Source organism: Elephas maximus, chromosome 8, assembly GCF_024166365.1.
Source record: "Elephas maximus indicus isolate mEleMax1 chromosome 8, mEleMax1 primary haplotype, whole genome shotgun sequence".
Classification (NCBI taxonomy): domain Eukaryota; kingdom Metazoa; phylum Chordata; class Mammalia; order Proboscidea; family Elephantidae; genus Elephas; species Elephas maximus.
In genome coordinates this window covers 99,084,767-99,107,821 of record NC_064826.1, presented here as the reverse complement: position 1 = coordinate 99,107,821, position 23,055 = coordinate 99,084,767, and the positions used below count along the sequence as shown (strand labels likewise).

The window sequence follows — 23,055 nt, the reverse complement described above, 5'->3', positions numbered from 1 at the left end:
TTGCTGTCTTCTGCTTTTGTTTTGCAAAGTGATCCCCATTTATGAAGCCTTAAAGCTGCCCCCCTGACCCTTTGCTGTCCTCAGAATGGCCATCAGGTCCCTGATGGAGACAGAGAGACTAAAATGGCACCCCCACTGGGTATTGTTCCATCTGGACCGTCCAGTGCAGGGGGACACATGCGCATAAGTCCTGCTCCCATAATCTTCTTTGACAGCCATTGCTCATCCATGTGACTCAGAAAGAAGAATATCTGTCCCCCTAAAACATGTTTGGGGAGGGTAGCAAGGACAGGGTTCGGCAAACCTAGATCATCACAACAACCTGGATAATGTTGAGCTGACATTATTTGTTCTTTAACCATATTTTGGGATCTAGATAGTAAGGATGTTGAGATATTACCAGTCTGTTTGGAATAAGAATGTATATAGCACAAAGAAGAGACAAAACTTTTATCCAAGTCTGTTTCCAAAGGGCCTTACTGAGGAGCAGTGTACCATGCAAGGCCAACAGTTGTCATTGAGTTGGCTCTTACTCATGGTTACACCATGTATGTAAGAGTAGAACCGTGCTCCATAGAGTTTTCAATGGCTGATTTTTCAGAAATAGATTGCCAGCCTTTCTTTTGAGGTACCTCTGGGTGAACTCAAACCCCCAGCCTTTCAGTTAGCAGCCAAGTGTGTTAACTATACCACCCAGAGACTCCACCATGCAAGGCATTGTTCCCCCAAAGGAAAACTATAAAGCCCAAAGAAGACGATCATTACAGAGAGAGGGAGTAGACGGTGTGTGCTTTCAGTGGGGGCACCCTTTCCAGGGTGTCCTTTCCCTCTCCACCTTGAAACAAACAGAAAACATTATCTATTTCTTTTTTCTATCAGAGCCCACTTAAGATTTGCAAAAGGGGGAATAGCAGCTCCTTCTCTACTACCCCACAGTCATTATAAAATCATAATTCGTCACCAGTGGATAATGATGCCAGTTGGCAGGGAACAGCTTTCCTGGGGAGGAAGGACGGAAGGGCAAAGGGGTTGAAGCCAATCATTTCTCATTGATCTGCCTTTCAGCTTCCAGTGGCCCATCTGTCCGGCTCTCTCCACGCAGTTGAGGAGGCACGCAGTTCACCAGGGGAAAGAACGTTAGCTTTCCAATCACACGGCTCCTTACAGGGGCAGCCACACAGGCTTGATGATTTGCTGTTTTTCCTCAGCAGGGTTTGCTGGTGCAACAGAACGACTAAAAATAGGACAAAAAGGTTTAAGCAATTACAAGACCCAAAAGAAAAAACTCGATGGGAAATTCAGAGGGAAAAAAATGCATCAGGTATTTGGGAACTTTCTGAAATTCAAGGCCTAATCAAGCAGCCTGAAAAAACACATAGAAATGTCAGAGATCAGTAAGAGGCCATAGTGAAGTGATTTGTAATAATTCAAACAGAAACGGAGGCATGAGGACTTCTGTCTCTACGCATAAGAACAATGCACAGAGATAGACAGACTTCTAGATGAGAATCAAGAGCAAGTTCTCTCCGTTGCCTTGGAAACGTGACCCAAAGCTAATCAGGAGACATTCAGTAGAAGAATGATAAAGAAAATCTTACCTTGCTCAGGGGTTATGGAGTCAAATGTAATTTAAATGCAAACATTAGAAACTAACTCCCAGCTGAGAAATGACTCTTGTATGTCATTTTATTTTTCCAGTTATAAACAAACCATTAACATGTATATAAGGTTTTAGAATCTTAATATTAAAATGGAAGAAAGTACATCAAGCAAACAGGCAGGAACATTTTAGAATTCTCTCCCAATTCTTATTCTTACTCCCAATTCCTCAGTCTCCTCCAGGGATTTGGTAGTTACCTTAAAAGGCATCATGGTTGGAATGTCCAGCCGTCTGGAGACCAAAACCAGTCCTGTTGCCATCAAATCTATTCTGACTGCTGGCAACTGCATATGTTACAGAGTAGAGCAGAGCTCCATATGATTTTCTTGACTGTAATCTTTACAGAAGCAGATTACCAGGACTTTTTTCTGTGGTGCCACGGGGTTGTTCAAACTGCTAACCTTTCAGTTAGTAGTTGAGGGCAAACCCTTTGTGCCTCTGAGGGACCTGCCATCAGCATAGACTTCGCTTTTGTTTCTTCACTTAGTGGTTCTTAAACTTTAATTTACTCAAGAATTATTACACCAGGCTGTCTAAACAAATCCATGTAGCCTATACTTACTGGGCAATTTAAAGTATTTTCTTGGGTAATTTTGACAACTCCAGAGACAGGTTTTGTGGCTTGTAGGTTTTGGGCTGGGTAGACCTAATTGAGATGTTATTCTGGGAGGGGATGCATTCATTCAACAACCAGGTGTTAAATGCCTACCACAGCCTTGGGGATAGGACTGTGGCTGTGATATGGGTCTGGTGTGCTCCAAGTGTAATGGGGAGATGTCCACAAGAAGAGTCTAGTGCATAGAGATAGTTTTTAAACGAGCGTAATGCCAACGACTCTGACCAGAATCACAACAGAGGGTCCCAGGCAGAGCAGGAGAAAAATGTAGAACAACAACCAAATCCATGAAAAGACCAGATTTACCGGTCTGATGGAGCCATGGTGGCGATGGGTTCAGCTACGGCTGCTAACCAAAAGGTCAGCAGTATGAACCCACTAAAAACCCACTGCCGTCGAGTCGATTTCGACTCATAGTGACCCCTATAAGCTCGTTGGAAATTCTATGAGGCAGTTCTGCTCTGTCCTGTGGGGTAGCTATGAGTTGGAACAGACTTACCAGCAATGAGTTTGGGTTTTTTTTTTTTTTTTTTCTGGTTTAATAGAGACTGGAGGAACCACAGAGGCTATAACCGTAAGACACCACCTCCCCTCCCTCGCCAAAAGAGAACCTAGATCGTAATGTTCAAGGCAGACTTTTTCACTAGTTAAGCTAAACTATTGTTCAGTTTTAAGATGACTCGGGATATTTTTTGTTTAAGGTTTACAGATTATTTCAGGGCAGTAATTTCAGGGTTTCATCCACCCTGATGTCTCCAGAGTCTGGAGTCCATGAGAATTTGAAATTCTATTATGCATTTTTCCCCTTCTGATCGGAATTCTTCTATGGAATCTTTGATCAAAATGTTTAGCAATGGGATCCGGGCATCATCCATTTCTTCTGATCTCATGACGAAGGAGGTAGCTGTTCATGGAGGCAATTAGCCACACATTCCATATTCTTCTCCTATTCCTGACTCTTCTTCTTCCTCTGTTGCTCCAAGTGAATAGAGACCAATTCTTCTTCCTTGGACAGCTGCTTGTAAGCTTTTAAGACCCCAGGCACCACACAACGAACTAGGAGGTAGAACAGAAACACTGAACACGTTATTAGGCCAATTAACTGGGATGTCTCATGAAACCATGACCCTAAACCTCAAAACCAAGGAACCAGATCCCATGAGATATTCGGTTGTACATAAGCAGCCTCAGTAGCTACTCTTTCTTTCTTTTTTTGTTGTTGTTGTAAATATATCTGTTATGAATTACATTGTGTCCCCCCCAAACTGTGCATTAACTTGGCTAGGCCATGATTCCCAGTAATGTGTGGTTGTCCATCAATTTGTAGTCTGGTGTAATTATCTTATGTGTTGTAAATCCTCAACTCTATGACGTTAATGAGGCAGGATTAGAGCAGTTATGTTAATGAAGCGGGACTCAATCTACAGGGTTAGGTTGTATTTTGAGTCAATCTCTTTTGAGATATAAAAGAGAGAAGTAAACAAAGAGGAGAGAGACCTCATACCACCAAGAAACAAGTGCTAGGAGCAGAGTGTGTCCTTTGGACCCAGGGTCCCTGTGTGGAGAAGCTCCTAGACCAAGGGAAGGTTGTTGACAAGGACCTTCCCACAGAACCAATAGGGAGAGAAAGCCTTCCCCGGGAGCTGGCACCCTGAATTCAGACTTCTAGCCACCTAGACTGTGAGAGAATAAATTTCTGTTTGTTACAGCCATCCACTTGTGGCATTACTGTTATAGCAGCAGTAGATAATTAAGACAATATCTAACACACAGCTTATGCCAGTTCAACTTTTTTATTAACAGCAATTAAAATAATTAAAATAATCATCTGTGCAACTCTACCCTTAATCAATGCAATTTTTCCATCACTGTTAACCCCTTTTCACCATCTCCCTCCTACCCCCGGTAAACACTAATAAACTTTGGTCTCTATACATTTGCTTTTTCTTATGTTTTTATATAACTTAGGTCATACAATATTTGTTCTTTCATAATTGACTTATGTCACTCATCATAATCTCTTTAAGCTGCATCCATACCGTATCAAGTATCAAGACTTCATTTCTCCTACTGGCTGAGCAGTATTCCATTGTATGTATGTACAATTTTGTTTATCCATTCATCAGTTGATGGACATTGGGATTGTTTCCACCTTGTGGCTATTGTGAATAGTGCTGCAGTGAACACTGGTGTACAAGTCTCTTTTTGAGTCTCTGGTTTCATGTCTTTTGGGTGTGTACCTAGGAGTGAAATGGCTGAGTCATATGGTAGCTCTATTTTTAGGTTTTTGAGGAACCACCACACTGTTTTCCATAACAGCTGTACCATTTTGCATTCCTACCAGCAGTGGATAAGGGTTCCAATTTTCCCACATCCTTGCCAACATTTACTGTTTTCTGTTTTTTTTTTTTTTTAGCCATCCTAGTGGGAGTGAAGTGGTATCTCATTGTGGTTTTGATTTGCATCTCTCTGGTGGTTAATGATGCTGAGCATATTTTCATGTGTTTGGTGGCCGTTTGAAAGTCCTCTTCTTGAAATGTCTATTTAAGTCCTTTGCCCATTTTATGATTGGGTTGTCTTTTTATTAAGTTGTTGAAGTTTTATATATGTTTTGATTATTAAATTCTTGTCAGTTGTATGCTTTCTGAAGATATTTTCCCAGTTTCCTAGCTTGTCTTTTCACTTTTTTGGTAAAATCTTTTAATGGACAAAAGTTTTTAATTTTTATGAGGTCTCATTTATTTTGTCTTTTGCTGTTTGTGCTTTTGTTGAAAACTAGGCCTGACAGCATCGTTGCCCCTGCTTTTACTTCTAAGGATTTTATGGTTTTAGTTGGCACATTTAAGTCCTTAATCCATTTTGAATTTGTTTTTGTGCATGGTATGAGGCATGGATCCTGTTTCATTTTTTTGCATGTGGAAATCCAATTTTCCCCATACCATTTATTGAAGAGACTCTTCTTTCCCCGTTGAATGGACTTAGTACCCTTGTCAAAAATCAGTTGACCATAGATGTTTGAGTTTCTGTACACTCAATTCCATCCCGTTGATCTGTGTGTCTATCGTTATACCAGTATGAGGCGTTTTTCATTACTGCAGCTGTATGTTTTAAAATCAGGAAGTGTGAATCCTCCTACTTTGTTCGGAGCCTCTTGCCATTCCATATAAAGTTGAGTATTGGATTTCAACTTATGTAAAGATGACTGTTGGAAGTTCGATTGGAATTGCATAGAATCTAGAGATCACTTTGGGTTGGATTGACATCTTACCAATATTAAGTCTTCCAGTCTATGAACATGGAATAGCCTTCCATTTATTTAAGTCTTATTTAATCTCTTTGAGCAGTGTTTTATAGTTTTTATTGTATAAGTTCTTCATGTTCCTGGTTAGATTTATTCCTAGGTATTATATCATCTTAGATGCTGTTGTAAATGGAATCGTTTCCCTAATTTTCCTTTCAGATTTCTCATTGCTGGTGTATAGAAACTCAACTGATTTTTGTTTGTTAACTGTGTACCCTGCAACTTTGCTAAGTTCTTCTGTTAGCTCTAGAAGCTTTTTTTGTGTACTCTTTGAGATTTTTTATATATAGGATCATATCATCCACAAATAGAGGTAATTTTACTTCTTCTTTTTCAATCTGGACACGTTTCATTTCTTTTATTTGTCTTATTGCCCTGGCTAGGACTTCTGATACAATATTGAGAGCGGACACCTTGTGTCGTTTCTGATTTCAAGGGAAAAGCTCTCAGTCTTTCTACATTAAGTATAATGTTGGCTGTTGGCTTTCACACATGCCTTGCATCTTATTGAGGAATTTCTCTTCTATCCCAATCTTCTTAGGATTTTCATCAAGAAAGGGTGTTGGGTTTTATCGGATGCTTTTTTTTGCATCCATAGAGGATCATGTGGTTCTTTTCCTTTGTTCTGTAGGGGTGGTACATTACATTGATTGATTTTCTTATGTTGAACTATCCCTGCAATAAATCCCCCTTGGTCATGGTGTATGATTCTTTTAATATGCTGTTGGATTTTGTTCACTAGTATTTTGTTGAGGATTTTTGCATCTATATTCATAAGAGATATTAGCCTGTAGTTTTCTTTTCATGTGGCGTCTTTGTCTGGTTTTGCTATCAGGATTGTTTCCTTCATAGAATTGAGTAGGGAGTATTCCTTCTTTATCTTTTGAAAGAGTTTAAACAGTATTAGTGTCAATTTTTCTCTAAATATTTGGTAGAATTCTGCAGTAAGCCATCTGGTCCAGGCTTTTTTTGTTGTCGGGAGGTTGATCACTGATTCAATCTCTTCACTTGTTACCGGTCTGTTGAGATTTTCTATTTCCTTTTGAGTCAATTGGGTAGGTTGTGTCCTTCTAAGAATTTGTCCATTTCATCTTGGTTTTCCTGTTTGTTGCCCTACAGTTGTTCATAATATTCTCTCCTAATTCTTTTTATTTCTGTTGGGTCAGTTGTAATGTCTCTGTTTTCATTTTTTATTTTGGTTATTTGCATCCTTTCTCCTCTTTGTAGTCTAGCTAAAGGTTCATCAATTTTATCTATCTTTTCAAAGAACCAACTTCTGGTTTTATTAATTCTCTCTATTGTTTTTCTGTTTTCAATTTTATTTATTTCTGCTCAGATCTTTGTTATATCCCTTCTTCTGGTAGATATAGGCTTAGTTTGCTCTTCTCTTCCTGGAGTTGTCCAATTAGCCTGTTAATTTGAGGTCTTCTTTTTGTATGTAAGCGCTTATTACTATAGCTTTCTGTTTGAATACTGCCTTCTTTGCATCTTGTAACTTTTAGTATTTTGTGCTTTCATTCTTATTTGATTTTAAGAAATTTATGGTTTTTCTTTTGATTTCTTCTTTGACCCATTGGTACTATAAAATTGCTTAATTTCCATATGTTTTTTTTTTTTTTTTTTTTTTCTGTTATTGATTTCTAGCTTACTCCATTGTGGTCAGAGAAAATATATGATTTCAATCTTTTAAAATTTACCAGGACTTGCTTTGTGACCTAAAATTGGTACATCCTGGAGAACGATACATGTACACTGGAGTAGAATGTGTATTGTACTGTTTTTGGGTGGTTGTTGCAGTTGTTAGGTGCTGTTGAGTCGGTCCTGACTCACAGCGACCCTGTGCACAACAGAACGAAACACTGCCCGGTCCTGTGCCATCCTTAAAATCGTTGTTACGCTTGAGCTCATTGTTGCAGCCACTGTGTCAATCCACCTTGTTGAGGGTCTTCCTCTTTTCTGCTGACCCTGTACTCTGCCAAGCATTATGTCCTTCTCCAGGGACTGATCCCTCCTGATAACATATCCAAAGTATGTAAGACGCAGTCTTGCCATCCTTGCCTTTAAGGAGCATTCTGGCCGCACTCCTTCCAAGACAGATTTGTTCGTTCTTTCGGCAGTACATGGTATATTCGATATTCTTCGCCAACACCACAGTTCAAAGGTGTCAACTCTTCTTCGGTCTTCCTTGTTCATTGTCCAGCTTTCACATGCATGTGATGTGATTGAAAATACCATGGCTTGGGTCAGGCGCACCTTAGTCTTCAGGGTGACATCTTTGCTGTTCAACACTTTGAAGAGGTCCTTTGCAGCAGATTTGCCCAGTGCAATGTGTCGTTTGATTTCTTGACTGCTGCTTCCATGGCTGTTGATTGTGGATCCAAGTAAAATAAAATCCTTGACAATTTCAGTCTTTTCTCTGTTTATGATGATGTTGCTCATTGGTCCAGTTGTGAAGTTTTTTTTTTTTTTTTATGTTGAGGTGTAATCCATACTGAAGGCTGTGGTCTTTGATCTTCATTAGTAAGTGCTTCAAGTCCTCTTCACTTTCAGCAAGCAAGGTTGTGTCATCTGCATAACGCAGGTTGTTAATGAGCCTTCCTCCAATCTGGATGCCCCGTTGTTCTTCATATAGTCCAGCTTCTCGGATTATTTGTTCAGCGTACAGATTGAATAGGTATGGTGAAAGAATACAACCCTGACACACACCTTTCCTGACTTTAAACCAATCAGTATCCCCTTATTCTGTCCGAACAACTGCCTCTTGATCTATGTAAAGGTTCCTCATGAGCACAATTAAGTGTTCTGGAATTCCCATTCTTCGCACTGTTATCCATAGTTTGTTATGATCCATACAGTCAGATGCCTTTGCATAATCAATACAACACAGGTAAACATCCTTCTGGTATTCTCTGCTTTCAGCCAGGATCCATCTGACATCAGCAATGATATCCCTGGTTCCACGTCCTCTTCTGAAACTGGCCTGAATTTCTGGCAGTTCCCTGTCGATGTACTGCTGCAGCCATTTTTGAATGATCTTCAGCAGAATTTTGCTTGTATGTGATATTAATGATATTGTTCTATAATTTCAACATTTGGTTGGATCACCTGTCTTGGGAATAGGCATCAATATGGATCTCCTCCAATCAGTTGGCCAAGAAGCTGTCTTCCATATTTCTTGGCATAGACAAGTGAGCAACTCCAGCACTGCATCTGGTTGTTGAAACATCTCAGTTGATATTCCATCAATTCCTGGAGCCTTGTTTTTCACCAACGCCTTCAGAGCAGCTTGGACTTCTTCCTTTAGTACCATCAGTTCCTGATCATATGCCACCTCTTGAAATGGTTAAATATCGACTAATTCTTTTCGGTATAATGACTCTGTGTATTCCTTCAATCTTCTTTTGATGCTTCCTGCATCATTTAATATTTTCCCCAAGGAATCCTTCACTATTGCAACTCGAGGCTTGAATTTTTTCTTCGGCTCTTTCAGTTTGAGAAACGCCGAGCATGTTCATTTTCCCTTTTGGTTTTCTATCTCCAGCTCTTTGCACATGTCATTATGATGCTTTATTTTGTCTTCTCGAGAGGCCCTTTGAAATCTTCTGTCCAGTACTTTTTTGGGGGGTAAAAGGTCCTATATATGTCTGTTAAGTCTAGTTGGTTTATAGTGCCATTCAGTTCCTCTGTTTCCTTGTTGATCTTCTTTCTAAATGTTCCATCTAGTATTGAAAGCGGTGTAATAAAGTCTCCAACTATGACTATAGTATTATCTATTTCTCCCTTCAACCCTAACAGTGTTTATATATTTATGTGCCCTGATATTTAGTGCATATGTATTTATGACTGTTAAATCTTCTTGATTAGTTGACCCTTTCATCCCTGTATAATGTCTGTCTTTGTCTCTTCTGACAGATTTTGTCTTAAGTCTACTTTGTCTGGTATTAAGATTACCACCCAGCTCTCTTTTGAGTATTATTAGCATGAAATATTTTTTCCATCCTTTCACTGTCAACCTATTTGTGTCCTTGCGTTTAAGGTGTGTCTCATGTAAACGGCATATAGTTGGGTCATAATTTTTATCCATTCTGTCAGTCATTGCCTTTTGATTGGCAGTTTTAGTCCAGTTACATTCACTTTAATTACAGATAAGAAGTGACTTATTTTGTTTTTTGTGTGTGTGTCTTAACCCTTCTTTGTCTTTGTCATTGAGTACTGTTTTCTGTTTTTGTTGGTTTATGGTAGTGAGCATTTTTGGTTCCCTTCTCTTCTCCTTTTGCTGTTTCTTATATAATTCCTTAGTGATTACCATGAATATTACATTTAACAGAGATTGTATTTATAACATTCTCAGGTAAATTGGTACTATCTTAACTTCAGTAATATTCAAGAAATTCTATATTTATACCATTCCTTCCACCCTTTTGTTGTTGTTATCACAAATTTAATTATGTCTTTATATTTCATGTGCCCTGTAACATAATTTTATCTTTGCCTTTTATATATTTGTTATTAAAAAACACTAAGGATCAAACATTTAGAATTATCAAGCATGAATACCTTATTCCTGGTCCTTATACTTGCTCATGCATTTCCCTTTACTAGGCATCTTTTGTTTTATGTATAGCTTTGAATTACCTTCTAATGTCTTTTCCCTTCCATCTACGGAACTCCCATTCGTGTTTTTTGTAGGCCCGATCTGGTGGATATGAATTCTCTCAGCTTCTGTTTGTTGGGACTATTTTAATTTCACCCTCATTCTTGAAGGATAGTTTTGCTGAGTATAGTATCCTTGGTTCAATAGGTTTTTTTATTGACATTCTTTGAGAAATAAATACTAGTTAAGGAAAGGAAAAAAACAATCTTAGAGTTTGATTCTAGGAAGGTTGAACACCACTTTCTGTTTAATTTTGGACTATTTGATGTAAGGTATGAGAATTTTTTTTTTTTTATGAGAATGTTGCTCAGAATACATTTTTATTATCTATTCTCTTGGCCCCCCAAATTGTGTGGTTTTTGCTTTGAATAGTTAATTCAACTTTTGGCCCTCAAACATCAAAGGGAAAAGTAATTTTCAAGAAATTGAAGAGAGTTAAGAATAGTTTGTTTATTGAATAGCTACTGTTGTACATATTTAGCTTATTTTAAGATTAAAAGAAAACTGATTACTTGGAGACAATGCCTGTGGTTTCTGTGCACCTAAGGTTAGAGAATAAGTCCCTTGGAGCCATGCTCAGGAATAGGTACCTTGGTATCTGTCTTAGTTATCTAGTGCTGCTATAACAAAAATACCACAAGTGGATGGCTTTAGCAAACAGAAGTTTACTATCTCACAGTCTAGCAGGCTAGAAGTCTGAATTCAGGATGCCAGCTCCAGGGGAAGGCTTTCTGTCTCTGTTGGCTGTGGAAGAAGGTCCTTGTCATCAGTCTTCTCCAGGAGCTTCTCCACACAGGAACCATGGGTTCAAAGGACACACTCTGCTCCTGGTGCTGTTTTCTGGGCAGTATGAGGTCCTCCACTCTGTGCTCACTTCTCTTTCTTTTTATCTCTTGTAAGATAAAAAGTGGTGGAGACTACACCCCAGGGAAACTCCTTTTACATTGGATCAGGGATGTGACCTGAATAAGAGTGTTACATCCCACCCTAATCCTCTTTAACATAACTCAATCTTGCCTTATTAACCACAGGTAGAGATTAGGGTTTACAACACATAGGAAAATTACATCAATCATGAAATGGAGGACAACCACACAATACTGGGAATCATGGCCTAACCAAATTGACATTTATATTTTGGGGACACAATTCAATCCATAATGGTATCAACGTGTTATCTCAACAGGTGAAAAAGAAAGATCTGTGTGGTTTAAAGTTTGGACCTTTAAACATCTGTTAATGCATATCTGGTTCATTTAAAGGAACTGCCCTTCTACTTTATGCACACTTTAGACTGTAATTGTAGGGCATTAGGTTGTGGTATGATGACAGTCCCTTGTAACTTAAAGTCTTATCCCCTTGTCTTTATAGCTTTTATTCCTTTTTTTCTTCCTTTGCTCTTTCTCCTTTATGTAGTATATTTCTTATGTGAAGATCAGGACATTAGTGTATACAATGTGTTCTTTCAGGTGCCTCAGAAATGAAGAAAAAACTCCTATGAAAAAATAAGTGATTCTTCTGTATCTGTCTTAAGATTCCACCTTCTCTGTGAAGCCTGTCTTGACTACTCCACTTGAAAAATTTCAGAATTATTTTTGCTGAATTCTTCAATCACTTTATGTGCAATCGTAGATTAACATATTTGCTGTTTGGGAGATAATAAAGTTGTTTTTCATGCTATATGTATATATTTATATATATATAATTTACCTTTGTTTTCAAAATGTATGTTAATTTTAAGGGTGGGTTATTGGGTCTTGTGGAGTCTCTGGATGGTGCAAATGGTTAATGTTCTCAGTTGCTAACCAAAAAGTTGGAGGTTTGAGTCTACCCAGTGGCACCTTGGAAAAAAGGCCTGTGATCTGCTTCCAGAAAATCAATCAGTGAAAACCCTGTGGCTCACAGTTGTACCCTGACACAAATGGGGTCACCATGAGTTGGAATCAACTCAATGGCAAATAGTTTTATTGGGTCTTGTACTTGCATGTATTAGTAGATAAAATTGCCACAGAATCGAGAAGATATTTGGTACAGTTACGCTGATTATAATATTGCTGTGGGTTCCATGGCTGGATTTATGGAAGTCCCCTGGGTGGTATAAAAGATTAAGCGTTTCATTTTTAGCTAAAAGGTTGGTGATTTGAAACCGCCCAGAGGCATCTTGGAAGACAGGCCTGGCGATCTGCTTCTGAAAAGCCAGAGCCATGAAAACCCTGCAGAGCAGTTCTGCTCAGCACACAAAGGGGTCTCCATGAGTTGGAATGGACTGCATGACAACTAATAACAACAACAAAGGGAACAAATGAGTTTGATGTGCTAGAATATCTAGTGTGAAGTTGTATACCTACTTGTATACGTTTCGCTTTACGTTAGTTCCAATTCCAACCTTCTAGGATTAATCGGTTCAGTTTGCACACATTTCGAAAGAGGGTAAATTACTCCCAAGGGTTCGAATGTTGGCAAGTGCTGTGTGGGTATGATGATTCTCTTCATCAAGGGAAATATGTTGAATTCATTTTAACAGTTTTAAAATACTTTTTTTCTTTCCTTAAAAGAGTCACTTTCCACCACTTGAAAGATAAAGTGTTTTGAAGTTTTACTGTTAATTCACATATCATTATTAATTCTCATAATAAGAATATTGGGAAGGAGAACCTTCCTGTTCAATCAATAGGAAAATTATCAATAAGGAAGGCAAGTGCTCCCTGATATTCACACAGAGTCTGTTTTACATTACAATGAGTTTTCTTGACACTTATTCTAGCGCATATAATTGAATTTGGATCCTGATTGAAGTGATGTGGTCCCCATGTAATATATTGGTCTTAGAACCCTCAAGTGAATGAAAAGAGTATACAGATCATCCAAAAAAAAAGGGTCTGCAGTAAAGACTGTTTGCTTGTATTTACACACCATAATTATTTAGCAACTCATTCTTCTTAAATATTTAATTGTTTCATGTTTTAGAAAGTATAAACAAAAGAGCAATTGGCATCATTATTGTTAATAATTATTTCTTAAAGATAGCATCCATTACCTATTGCCGTTGAGATAATTCCCATTCAAATTACTCAAGAGAATATAAAATTTTAAGCTTTTTGGTATAGCTTGCTAAAATGCCTTGTGTAGAGTTGTACCAATTTATCAGATCAGTACTCTGACAAGTTGTACATAGACATGAACTTCCTTCTTTAGAAGTCACAAACCAAGAGGTGTGATAGGACTGTCTAGTGGCTTGAGAGTAGGGTTGGTAAACCTACTCTACCAAGTGGTGACTCAACTACTTGGGACTCATTCCATATCACTCTTTCCCTTATTCTCTTCAGCCACTTGCCTATTCCAGGAACATAGCAGACAGACTCCTGCCTTAGCACCTTTGTACTTGCCATTCCCTTGGCCTGGGTGGCCAGATATCCATATGAGTCACATTTTAAACTCACATAGGTCTTCAGTCAAATGCCACCTTCTTGGTGCAGCTTTCTCTGGTCTCCCTATTTTAAATTGCAGCCCTGCCCCTACTATACACGTAGATTCACATGCTTCAGACCCTCCTTCCTTGCTTTCTTTTTCTCCGTGGCCCATGTTGCTGTCTAACATCTAGATTTGCTTCTGTATCCCCAAGAGTGAGACAGGGCCTGGCACAGAGGAGGGATGTACTGTTTGTTCAATGAGTGACTATACTGTTGCTTTGTAGATTTGCTCTTACTGGTTAGCACTGATTAGCTTCACAACAGGCTTCCCTAACCATCCTTGGCCAAAGAAGCAGCAGTTTTGTTTTGGTTCATTTTCTTTACTTGTCAGGAAGTAAAGTTAGTTATTTATATATGTGTTTCTACTGCTGGTATTGTTGAGGCTTCTTTCATTTTTAAATCTATTACCTCTACCATTTCAGTAATACTGAGATCGGGGATAGTAACTGACAAGGCCTATACTGATCTGATAAAGAACCAGCCATATGTTTGATTCAGATCTTCCTATAGTGATCCACTAAAAGAAAAAAAAAAAAAAAGAGAGAAAGAAAGAATGACCAAGAACCCAGTTGAAAAGGAGTAAGGATTTGAACAGCCTATAGAAAAGTGAACATAAGCCTTTTCCTCTTTATGTTCAATCCCATTCAATGTAAGAGAAATACAATTAAAAGTACAATCAGATATATTTTTTCAACCCATCAGGTTTGTAAAAATCCAGTCCATTCGTGAGGCTGTGTGTAAATAAGCAACCTGCTTTATTGCTAAGGGAGTGTAAATTGGTACAACCTATGGGGGGATATTTGGAAATACCTGTCAAAATTTAAAAATGCATACACTCTTTCATCTGGCAATTTCGCTTCTGTGACTCTCCCATAAGAATATACTTAAATAGTCCAAAATTACGGAGGTATGAGATTATTCCCCTCAGCCTTTTTTATAATAGCCAAAGATAAGAAATCACCCACATGGCCAACAGGAGAGAATTGACTCATCAAACAGGATACCTTCATGCAATGAGATACTATGCAGCTCTAAAAAGAATGAGGAAGCTCTGTTCATACCAATATAGAAAGATCTAGAAGACACACTAGCAACAACAAAATGTAACAAATGCTACCTTTTCTATAAAGAAAAGGGAAAATGTAATAATGTATTTTTGTATATGGATTATGTACATGAGTCGGAACCGACTCGACGGCACTGGGTTTGGTTTTTTTTTGGTTTATGTACGTGAAGAACTTCTGGAAGGATAGGTAAGAACCCAATAACAGTGGAAACTTGGAGGGATAGGGGTGAAAGTGGATATTGGATGTGTGTGACTTTAGGAGGAGAGAGATGTTACACTCTATAGCTTCATGTACATAGTAGAAACAGTTAAGTTTTAGACTATGTGAATCAACTTAAAAAAATTCATCCTAAAAGAAATAGGCTAGTTAGGGGGGAGGAAAGCCCCCTGGGTTACGATATCAGATTAATGTTATGTAAATTTGTGCTCACTTTGAAATGATTGAACCAACCCCTACTCACAACAAATTCTTTATCACAATCAACCTCACTTGCTGAATGTGCTGCTTTTAAATCATTGAAAAGGCTTAGAGGCTTTTCTTGCACTACACCAAACCAAAAATCAAACCTGTTGCCTTTGAGTTGATTCCGACTCATTGCGACCCTGTAGGACAGGGTAGAACTGCCCCATAGAGTTTCCAAGGAGAGCCTGGTTAGCAGCCGTAGCACTTAAACACTACACCACCAGGGTTTCGTTCTTGCACTAAAACCCAAACCCACTGCTTTTGAGTCGATTCCGACTCATAGCTAAAGTAAGGCTAGATAAGAACAATATGCATCTGTTCGACTTACCTACAAATTCAACTGAAAGGCACACTTAGGAACAGATCCCGTTTGTAGCCCGGGGACTGCCTGTAGAGCATACATAATCTTATTTCTTTTGCGTGAGTAACATTGTTCATGCAGAGGAGAATTCAAGGTCTGTTTTGAATGCCTTTCTCTCCACACCTGTTAGTTTTCTTTCCCCATTGGAAGGCACATTGTGTGAACTGGCCTTGAGGAGGGAGCGTGTGTGTGTATATGTGTGAACTCTTGGGGGCATTTCTCCTTCCTCAAGATATCCTGGTTGCTATAGTGCAGAGATCTGTTTGTGATACAGAACACACTTTAAAGAAACACTGCTTCCTGATCATGACTTCCTGGGCAATCTGTCCTTCCGGAGACTGTTGAACGTGAGGGGTTTACATGCTTTCTTACATGGAGAATAAGCACAGCTCTTTCAGAGGCTGGGGACCATTCAGAACAGAGCCCAGTGGTAAGAGATCGCTTCCTCCTCATGGAAGAGTCACACAAGCTGTACTTAGCCAGGGCAGCGTATCCTCGTGGCTTTAACTCAAGGGCATTGGCACCTTACCCTGTCTGTCTTCTTTCCTCGGGAACATGCCTGCTAGATGTGCAGTTGGCGCCCTGGCGTCTTCGGCACCAATGCGAGGACTAGGAGCTGTTTCTCATACCTAAACCACCAGTGAAAACAGGAAATGATGAAGCAAAACTTGTCCTGCATCTGCATTGAACGCCTTTTCTTTCTTTTTGTCATTCCTCATTAGGTATAAACACGTGTGGTTGTCTACACCCTAAGATACCCAGTTCTTCTGGTTTTGGACATATTCGGGGTTTACAATGCCGCCCCCGGTGGACATCGTCAAGGTGGCCATAGAATGTCCGGATGCCTACCCCAAACTGATGGAAATCGATCAGGTTAGTAATGCAGAAAAAAAATTTTTTAGTTATTTTCAGTTTCCTTTCCCTACTGGAATTTTCATAGACTTCTTCTCTATCTGGCTATGTTGAATAATCTGTGAAATAATAGTTGCAGTGTAGTTTGATTTCTGTAGCACATGCAGTAGTGATGGATGGGTTTTTTGGTTATTTAGCATCTGCTTGGACTGTTTTTTTTTTTTGGCCTGTGTCAGTACAGGGCTCGTGTCTGAAGCTGTGATGGAGGCAGGAGGGACAAATGGATTCGGCTTTGGGCCGTCAACGCAGAGGAGGCCGTCCAGGCCCTGCCTTTGTGCTCATGACTAGGTGCCAATTGCCTTGACATCGGCAGCACAAAACTTAATTTCAATCATTTTTCTCTTCTCTTTTTGCAAAAGGAGCCAACAAGTACTTTGGTACTTTGTTAACAGTATTAACAGCTATTTTAATGCTGTTAGTATGGAGTGACTCAGTCTTGAATCTCAGCCGATTATAATTTTATTAGTGTAAAATTCATAATGTGTCTAGCATATTTTCTGGCGGGTGATAAATACTCAGTAAATATTTATTTATTTACAAGCAATCAAATAAATGTATTTATTTTGCCCCGGGTGGTACAAACAGTCCATACGCTTGGCTGCTAACAAAAAGGTTGGAGGTTTGAGTTTACTTAGTGGCACCTTGGAAGAAAGCCCTGGTGACCTATTTCTGAAAAACGAGCCATTTAAAAGCCTTGGAGCACAGTTCTGCTGTGACAAACATAGGGTTGCCATGAGTTGGCATCAACTCAATGACAACTGGTATAAATATTTATTGAATGAAAAAAAAAATTATCAAAAGGATTTTTAAAAAACATGGTTTTTACCTGTAAAGGCATCCTTTAGCTTGAATCCTAAGAGTCTCTCTGTGTGGCTCTCATTTACTATTTGAATGACACGCTATTGCAAGGTGATTATTTTTGTCCTTCTTTGACTGTAGTCATTCTAGAGCAAATGATTTAAGGAGAAAAGGGTTGAGACCTAATGTGCACTTACGGGTTTCACAAAGCATATAATATAGGAGTTTAAATAACCAACTGCATTTTCAAAATTAGGATATCATGGTAACTCTATTTTTCATCTCTAATTTCTTTTGTTCTAGATACTGTTTTGTGATCATGACTTATATTCCCTCCATGAGATTTTATTATTTGGTTGAAAACTTTTGCAAGAGTTCTGTGGCATTGTATGAATCCAAAGGAATTATTAAGATAAATTATAAGAGTGAAATCAGAATTAGTTGAGCTTGAATGTAAGAAAGGGAACATTTTTAGGGTTGTTATCACAAAAGGTGTCAGCATTCACTGTCATTTTAATTGGGCTGTCTGAGGTAATTTTGGGTGAGTCTAGAAGCAATGCCTACAGATAGAGATGTCCGTTTGTGCCAGAAGCAAATGCTTATCCTTTCCCATGTGGTGTTTTGTTGTTTGGAGGAAGATGCTAGTTGAATTTATCTCAAAAAAAAAAAGGTCTAGGAATACTTGGTGCAGATGAAATGTAGGTAGGACTTTGGGGCAGACGAAATGTAGGTAGGACTAGGTTTGGCTTCAACCTAAGAGAATAATGGTTTCTACAAGGTAGAAGTTGGTCCTCACATGCCCATGGTGGGCCCGGGCTGGGGTGATGCTCCACAGTGTCATGGACACTGGTTGCTTTTCCATTCTCAATATGTGGGGCCGAGGATTAGATGTGTGGACATCACCTGGGGGCTGGTTAGAAATGCCCCATCCCCAGACCTCCTGAACTAAAGTCTGCCTTTGAATGAGACCATCAGTGATTCCTGTGAATACTAAAGTCTGAAAAGTGTTGAACTGGATACCTCTTTCCATACGTGTATGTTTTCATATATATATATATTTTTTTAATACACTTTTTATTTTGGAATAATTTTAGATTTACAGAAATACTGCAAAGATTGTATAGAAAGTTCCGGTATACCTTTCACCCAATTTTCTCTAATGTTAATAGCTTAAGTAATCATATCATATATGTCAAAATTAAAAAAAAAATAATATAGATACAATACTATTAACTAAACTACAAATGTTATTTGGATTTCACCAATTTTTCCACTAATGACCTTTTTCTGTGTCAGGATCTGATCCAGGACTCCACATTGTATACAGTCATCATTTTTCTTTAGTCTCCTCCAATCTTTGACAGTGTCTCAATATTTCCTTGTTTTTTCATGACCTTGATAGTTTTGAAGAATAACTTTTTATTTTGATACAATTTCAAACACAGAGAAATTGTGAGAATAGTACAAAGAATTCCTGTATACTTTTAGAAAAAGTTGGAGCCCTGGTGGCATAGGGGTTGAGAGCTCAGCTGCTAACCAAAAGGTTGGCAGTTCGAATCTACCAGCTGCTCCGTGGAAACCCTACGGAGCAGTTCTACTCTGTCCTGTGGGGTTGCTATGTGTTGGAATCAACTCAATAGCACCAGGCTTTTTTATATATTTTTTAATCAGATTCACTAATTATTTATATTTTGCTTCACTTGCCTTATTGTTTGCTTTCTGGAGCTCTGGTGGTGCAGTGGCTAAGTGTTCATCTACTACCCAAAAGGTCATTGGTTCGAACCCACCAGCTACTCCGTGGGAGAAAGATGTGGGAGGCTGTTTCCATAAAGATTATAGCCTTGGAAGCCCTATGGGGCAATTTTGCTCTGCCCTACAGGGTCGCTATGAGTCGGAATCAATCCAGTGGCAATCGGTTTTGGTTATTTGCTCTCTCTCTAATATATATAATTTTCTTGAACCATTTGGGGGTGACTTGGAGACATCACCCCTCTTTACTCCTAAATACTCTGGATATATTTCCTAAGAATAAAATAATTCTCTTACATAACCACAGTACAATTATATAAAAAACCAGAAAATTTAACATAGATTCAACTCTGTATTCTAATTCAAAGCCCATAGTCCACCTTCAAATTTCATCAGAATTCTCGGTAAGGTTCCTTATAGCTGTTTCCCCACAGTCCCATGCAGAGTCATGCATTACATTTATTGCCATGTCTCTTTAGCCTCCTTTAATCTGGAACATTTTCAGTCTTTCATAACCTTGACATTTTTGAAGAGTATGGGGCAGCTCATTTGTGGAATGTCGTTCAGTTTGGGTTTGTTTGATGTGTCCTTGTGATTGGATTCAGGCTTTGCAGTTTTGGCAGAAATGCCAGAGAGGTGATGTTGTGTCCTTCTTGGGGGATCATATCAGGAGGCACATGATGTTGCTTTGTCCCATTATTGGTGATTATTCTGGTTTCATAGATGAGAAAATTCAGGTTCAGAGTACTTAGGTGATTTTCTGGTGAGTGACAGAACCAGGATACAAACCCAGGCCATTCTTACTCCAAAGACTGAACTTTTAAACACTTGGCTAAACTGTAGGCCTCCTGATAATCCCAAACCTACACAAAGATTTAGAAACCTGTGTGCTTGCTCTGAAGCTGCTGGGGTAGGAATGAGACTCATGGCAGCATTGGTGACCTCGTGAGAGGTTGGCACGAGAATTGGAAATATATTTGTGCTAAGCTATAAAGAGTTGAACAATTATTTGGGTTTTCTCCTAATCTTTACTTTGTTCAACATGTAACACATAGCCCACCTCTCTCCTATTGCACATGCTGTTACCTTTGTTTAGAAAGCTTCTTGCTTGTTTTTAACCTAGAGAGCTCCTATTTCACTTAAGAGGTATTTCTGGAAGTTGGGTTAAGCATCGTTGCTCAGTGTTCTACTGGGAACCTTGGTTATCTCTTCACTTATCACATTGTGTTACCATTGTCTATAGCCTTAGACTGTGGTCCTCAACCTGGACTATGCACCAGAATCACCCAGTGACTTTATGAAAAGCTCATATTGATTCCCAGCCCCATGTGCAGAGATTTTGAATCTGTTGCCCACAAGTGGGACCCTTAGCCTATAGTGGTGATAAGCACCAGAGGATTCCACCAACCATCATTAGACTATGAGATCCTTTGTCTTGTAGTGCCGTTTCTCCAGTATCTGGTGAACAGCACTTCTTTAATTAATGAATATTTAATTGAGGAAGAACTGGGAGGGGAGCCCCATGTATGAGACTTCCTGGGTGGTGGTTATTGTACCCTCTGTTCTCTTCGCCATCCTTTAACAGTGCCTGTTGTGTTCAAGAGGCTGCCTGCTAAGGTGGACTTGTTTATCTTCCTCTCTAAATTTTGAGGAGACAGTTCTCTGTTTCCACTCAGCAGGAAAAGCCCCTTCGGAGCTCTTTAGAAATGGGATTTGCTGTATCATATGAAGCTCTCAAGAGAGTTATCAGCTAGCTAGTTTTGGCTCCTGCTCTGGCCTTCCCTTGTCTATTACTGAGTTTCAACCTCCGGGAGCCACTTGAGGCTGAGAGTGGTGGTCGTCTGGATACGGCGAAGCTAAAAGTCTCCCACATCCACTGTTCTTGTTAACTTACTATACACTGAACAGCATATTTTTCAGTTAAGAGTATAGAAATCTGGACCCTTTGACAAGAGGCATCTGCTAAGAGGCAATGTATAATAGACGTAATACTGGCTCCAGGGACGTTGAGAACGGGGTGTGAATCCTGGAGTCTTTGCTTTCTATGAGAGGCTCATTTAGCCTCTTTGAGCCTCGGTATCTTCCTCTTGCAAAGTTGGGTGATAATTTGCTCCTTGCATGGTGGTGACGAAGACCAAAGAAAATGTGTGAAAAGAACTCAGCATATTGCGTGGCTCAGAGTAATTACTCAATGAACCAAAACAAACTAATGAAAAACAAAAATACCAAGCCCAAAACCGAACCCACTGCTGTCAAGTGGATTCCTAGTCATAGCGACCCTATATGACAGAGCAGAACTGCCTTATAGGGCTTTCAGGGTTGTAAATCTTTACCGAAGCAGACTGCCATGTCTTCCTCCTGTTGAGCAGCTGGTGGGTTCGAACCACCAACCTTTCAGTTTGCAACTGAACGCTTTCACCATTGTGCCACCAGGGCTGCTGTTTACTCAATAAAGGAAGCCATTATTGCTGTTAGTTTGAGCAAGGTTCTTATAGATTAGAAAATCAGACACTCTGGTTTTTCTTTTTACCTGCCTTCCATCTTGCAGTTTATTCCCCTTCGCCTTTTCTCTATGCCTAACTTTTGAAATGTGAAGAAAGGAGAGAAAATTAGAGGCCAAGTGGAGGCATCACCTAGTAACAAAGCAATATGCTAACTGGACATGGAGCAAACGCTTACTACGTAATTGTCACTGGCTCTTTGGTACTCCTCCGTAATGTTTCCTTCCATCTCTTGGTATCTCACCAACATTTCTGGGTGGAAGCTCTTCTTTACCCTGCAGACACTCTTCAAGCTGTCATTATCTCCTGCCCCTGCTCCTCCCACTCCCAGTCCTTGCTTCCCACAGAGTACACTGTGGCCAGCAACATGACACTCCTGCCTGCACCTCAGAACTCCTCTGCTTTTACATTTGAACGCCTCCACAGACCTACCCATGCCTTTTTCTGCTGCCCTCTTGTCTTCCTTTTCTACTGTCTAGCAGAAGAGGGAAGAAGTGGTCCCACTTTCTTTCCAAGGCTTCCAGCCTGTCCTATCCTTTGTCTCATGGCGTCGCCAGGAGTCAGAATTGACTTGACAACAACTAACAATAGGTTTTAACCCATCCTTTCCATCTCATTTGAGACTTTGCCCCAACAGTATCTTCTTCACTTGTTCCTTTCTACTTCTCTGCTTTCAAATGTAAGCTCTTCTATTCCTGTCTCAGAAAATCCTGCCCTTGACCTAGTAACTTTCTGTTGCTAGTGTGTAATTTACTCTGCCTTTCCTTTCCAAGCTTATTTAAATATTATCAGTATATTCCACTTAGGTTTATTCAATGTCCACTAAATCTTTTTTTTTTTCCCTTTGCAACCATTACCACTATTTATTTCTAAAACTTCTTTCATTACCCCAAACAGAAACTCTGTACCCATTAAGCACTTTAAAATTTTGTTGTGGTAATATATGTATAACAGAAATTTGCTATTTTAGCCATTTTTAAGTGTACAATTCAGTGACTTTCATTATATTCACTGTATTGTATAGTCATCACCACTATTTCCATAACTTAACTTTTTCATCACCCCAAACAGAAACTCAGTACCCCTTAAGCAATAACTCTCCATTTCTACCTCCCCCAGTCCCAGTTCCTTATAACTACTAATAAACTTTTGTCTCTATGCATTAGCCTATTCTAGATATTTTATCTAAGTGGGATATTTGTCCCTTTTTATCTCATTCAGTATATTTTCAAGGTTCATCCATGTTGTAGTATGAATAGGACTTCACGTCTCTTTATGGATGGATAATATTCCATTGTGTTTATATGCTGTATTTTGTTTATCTTTTCATCTGTCGATGGACACGGATTGTTTCCACCTTATGGCTATTGTGAATAGCGCTGCAGGGGACATTAGTGTCGAGTGTTGTATCTGTTTGTGTCCTTGCTTTCAAGTGTTTTGGGTATGTTCCTAGGAGTGGAATTGCCGAGTCATATGGTGATTCTATGTTCAGTGTTTTCAGGAA

General features: G+C 39.2%; 1 protein-coding gene across 4 annotated transcripts in view; it reads left to right on the top strand.

Moving 5' to 3' along the window:
- Positions 1-23,055, top strand: part of ELMO1 (engulfment and cell motility 1) — a 635,207-nt gene that overhangs the window by 115,778 nt on the left and 496,374 nt on the right. For 3 of the 4 annotated variants that reach the window (XM_049894506.1, XM_049894502.1, XM_049894503.1), the window contains one exon: positions 16,314-16,464. In XM_049894506.1, the coding sequence (XP_049750463.1) occupies positions 16,387-16,464 (78 nt within the window). In that variant the 5' untranslated portion in view covers positions 16,314-16,386. Of the gene's footprint in view, positions 1-15,652; positions 16,022-16,313; positions 16,465-23,055 lie in introns of those variants that run through there. The other variant, XM_049894505.1, reaches the window with a different exon arrangement.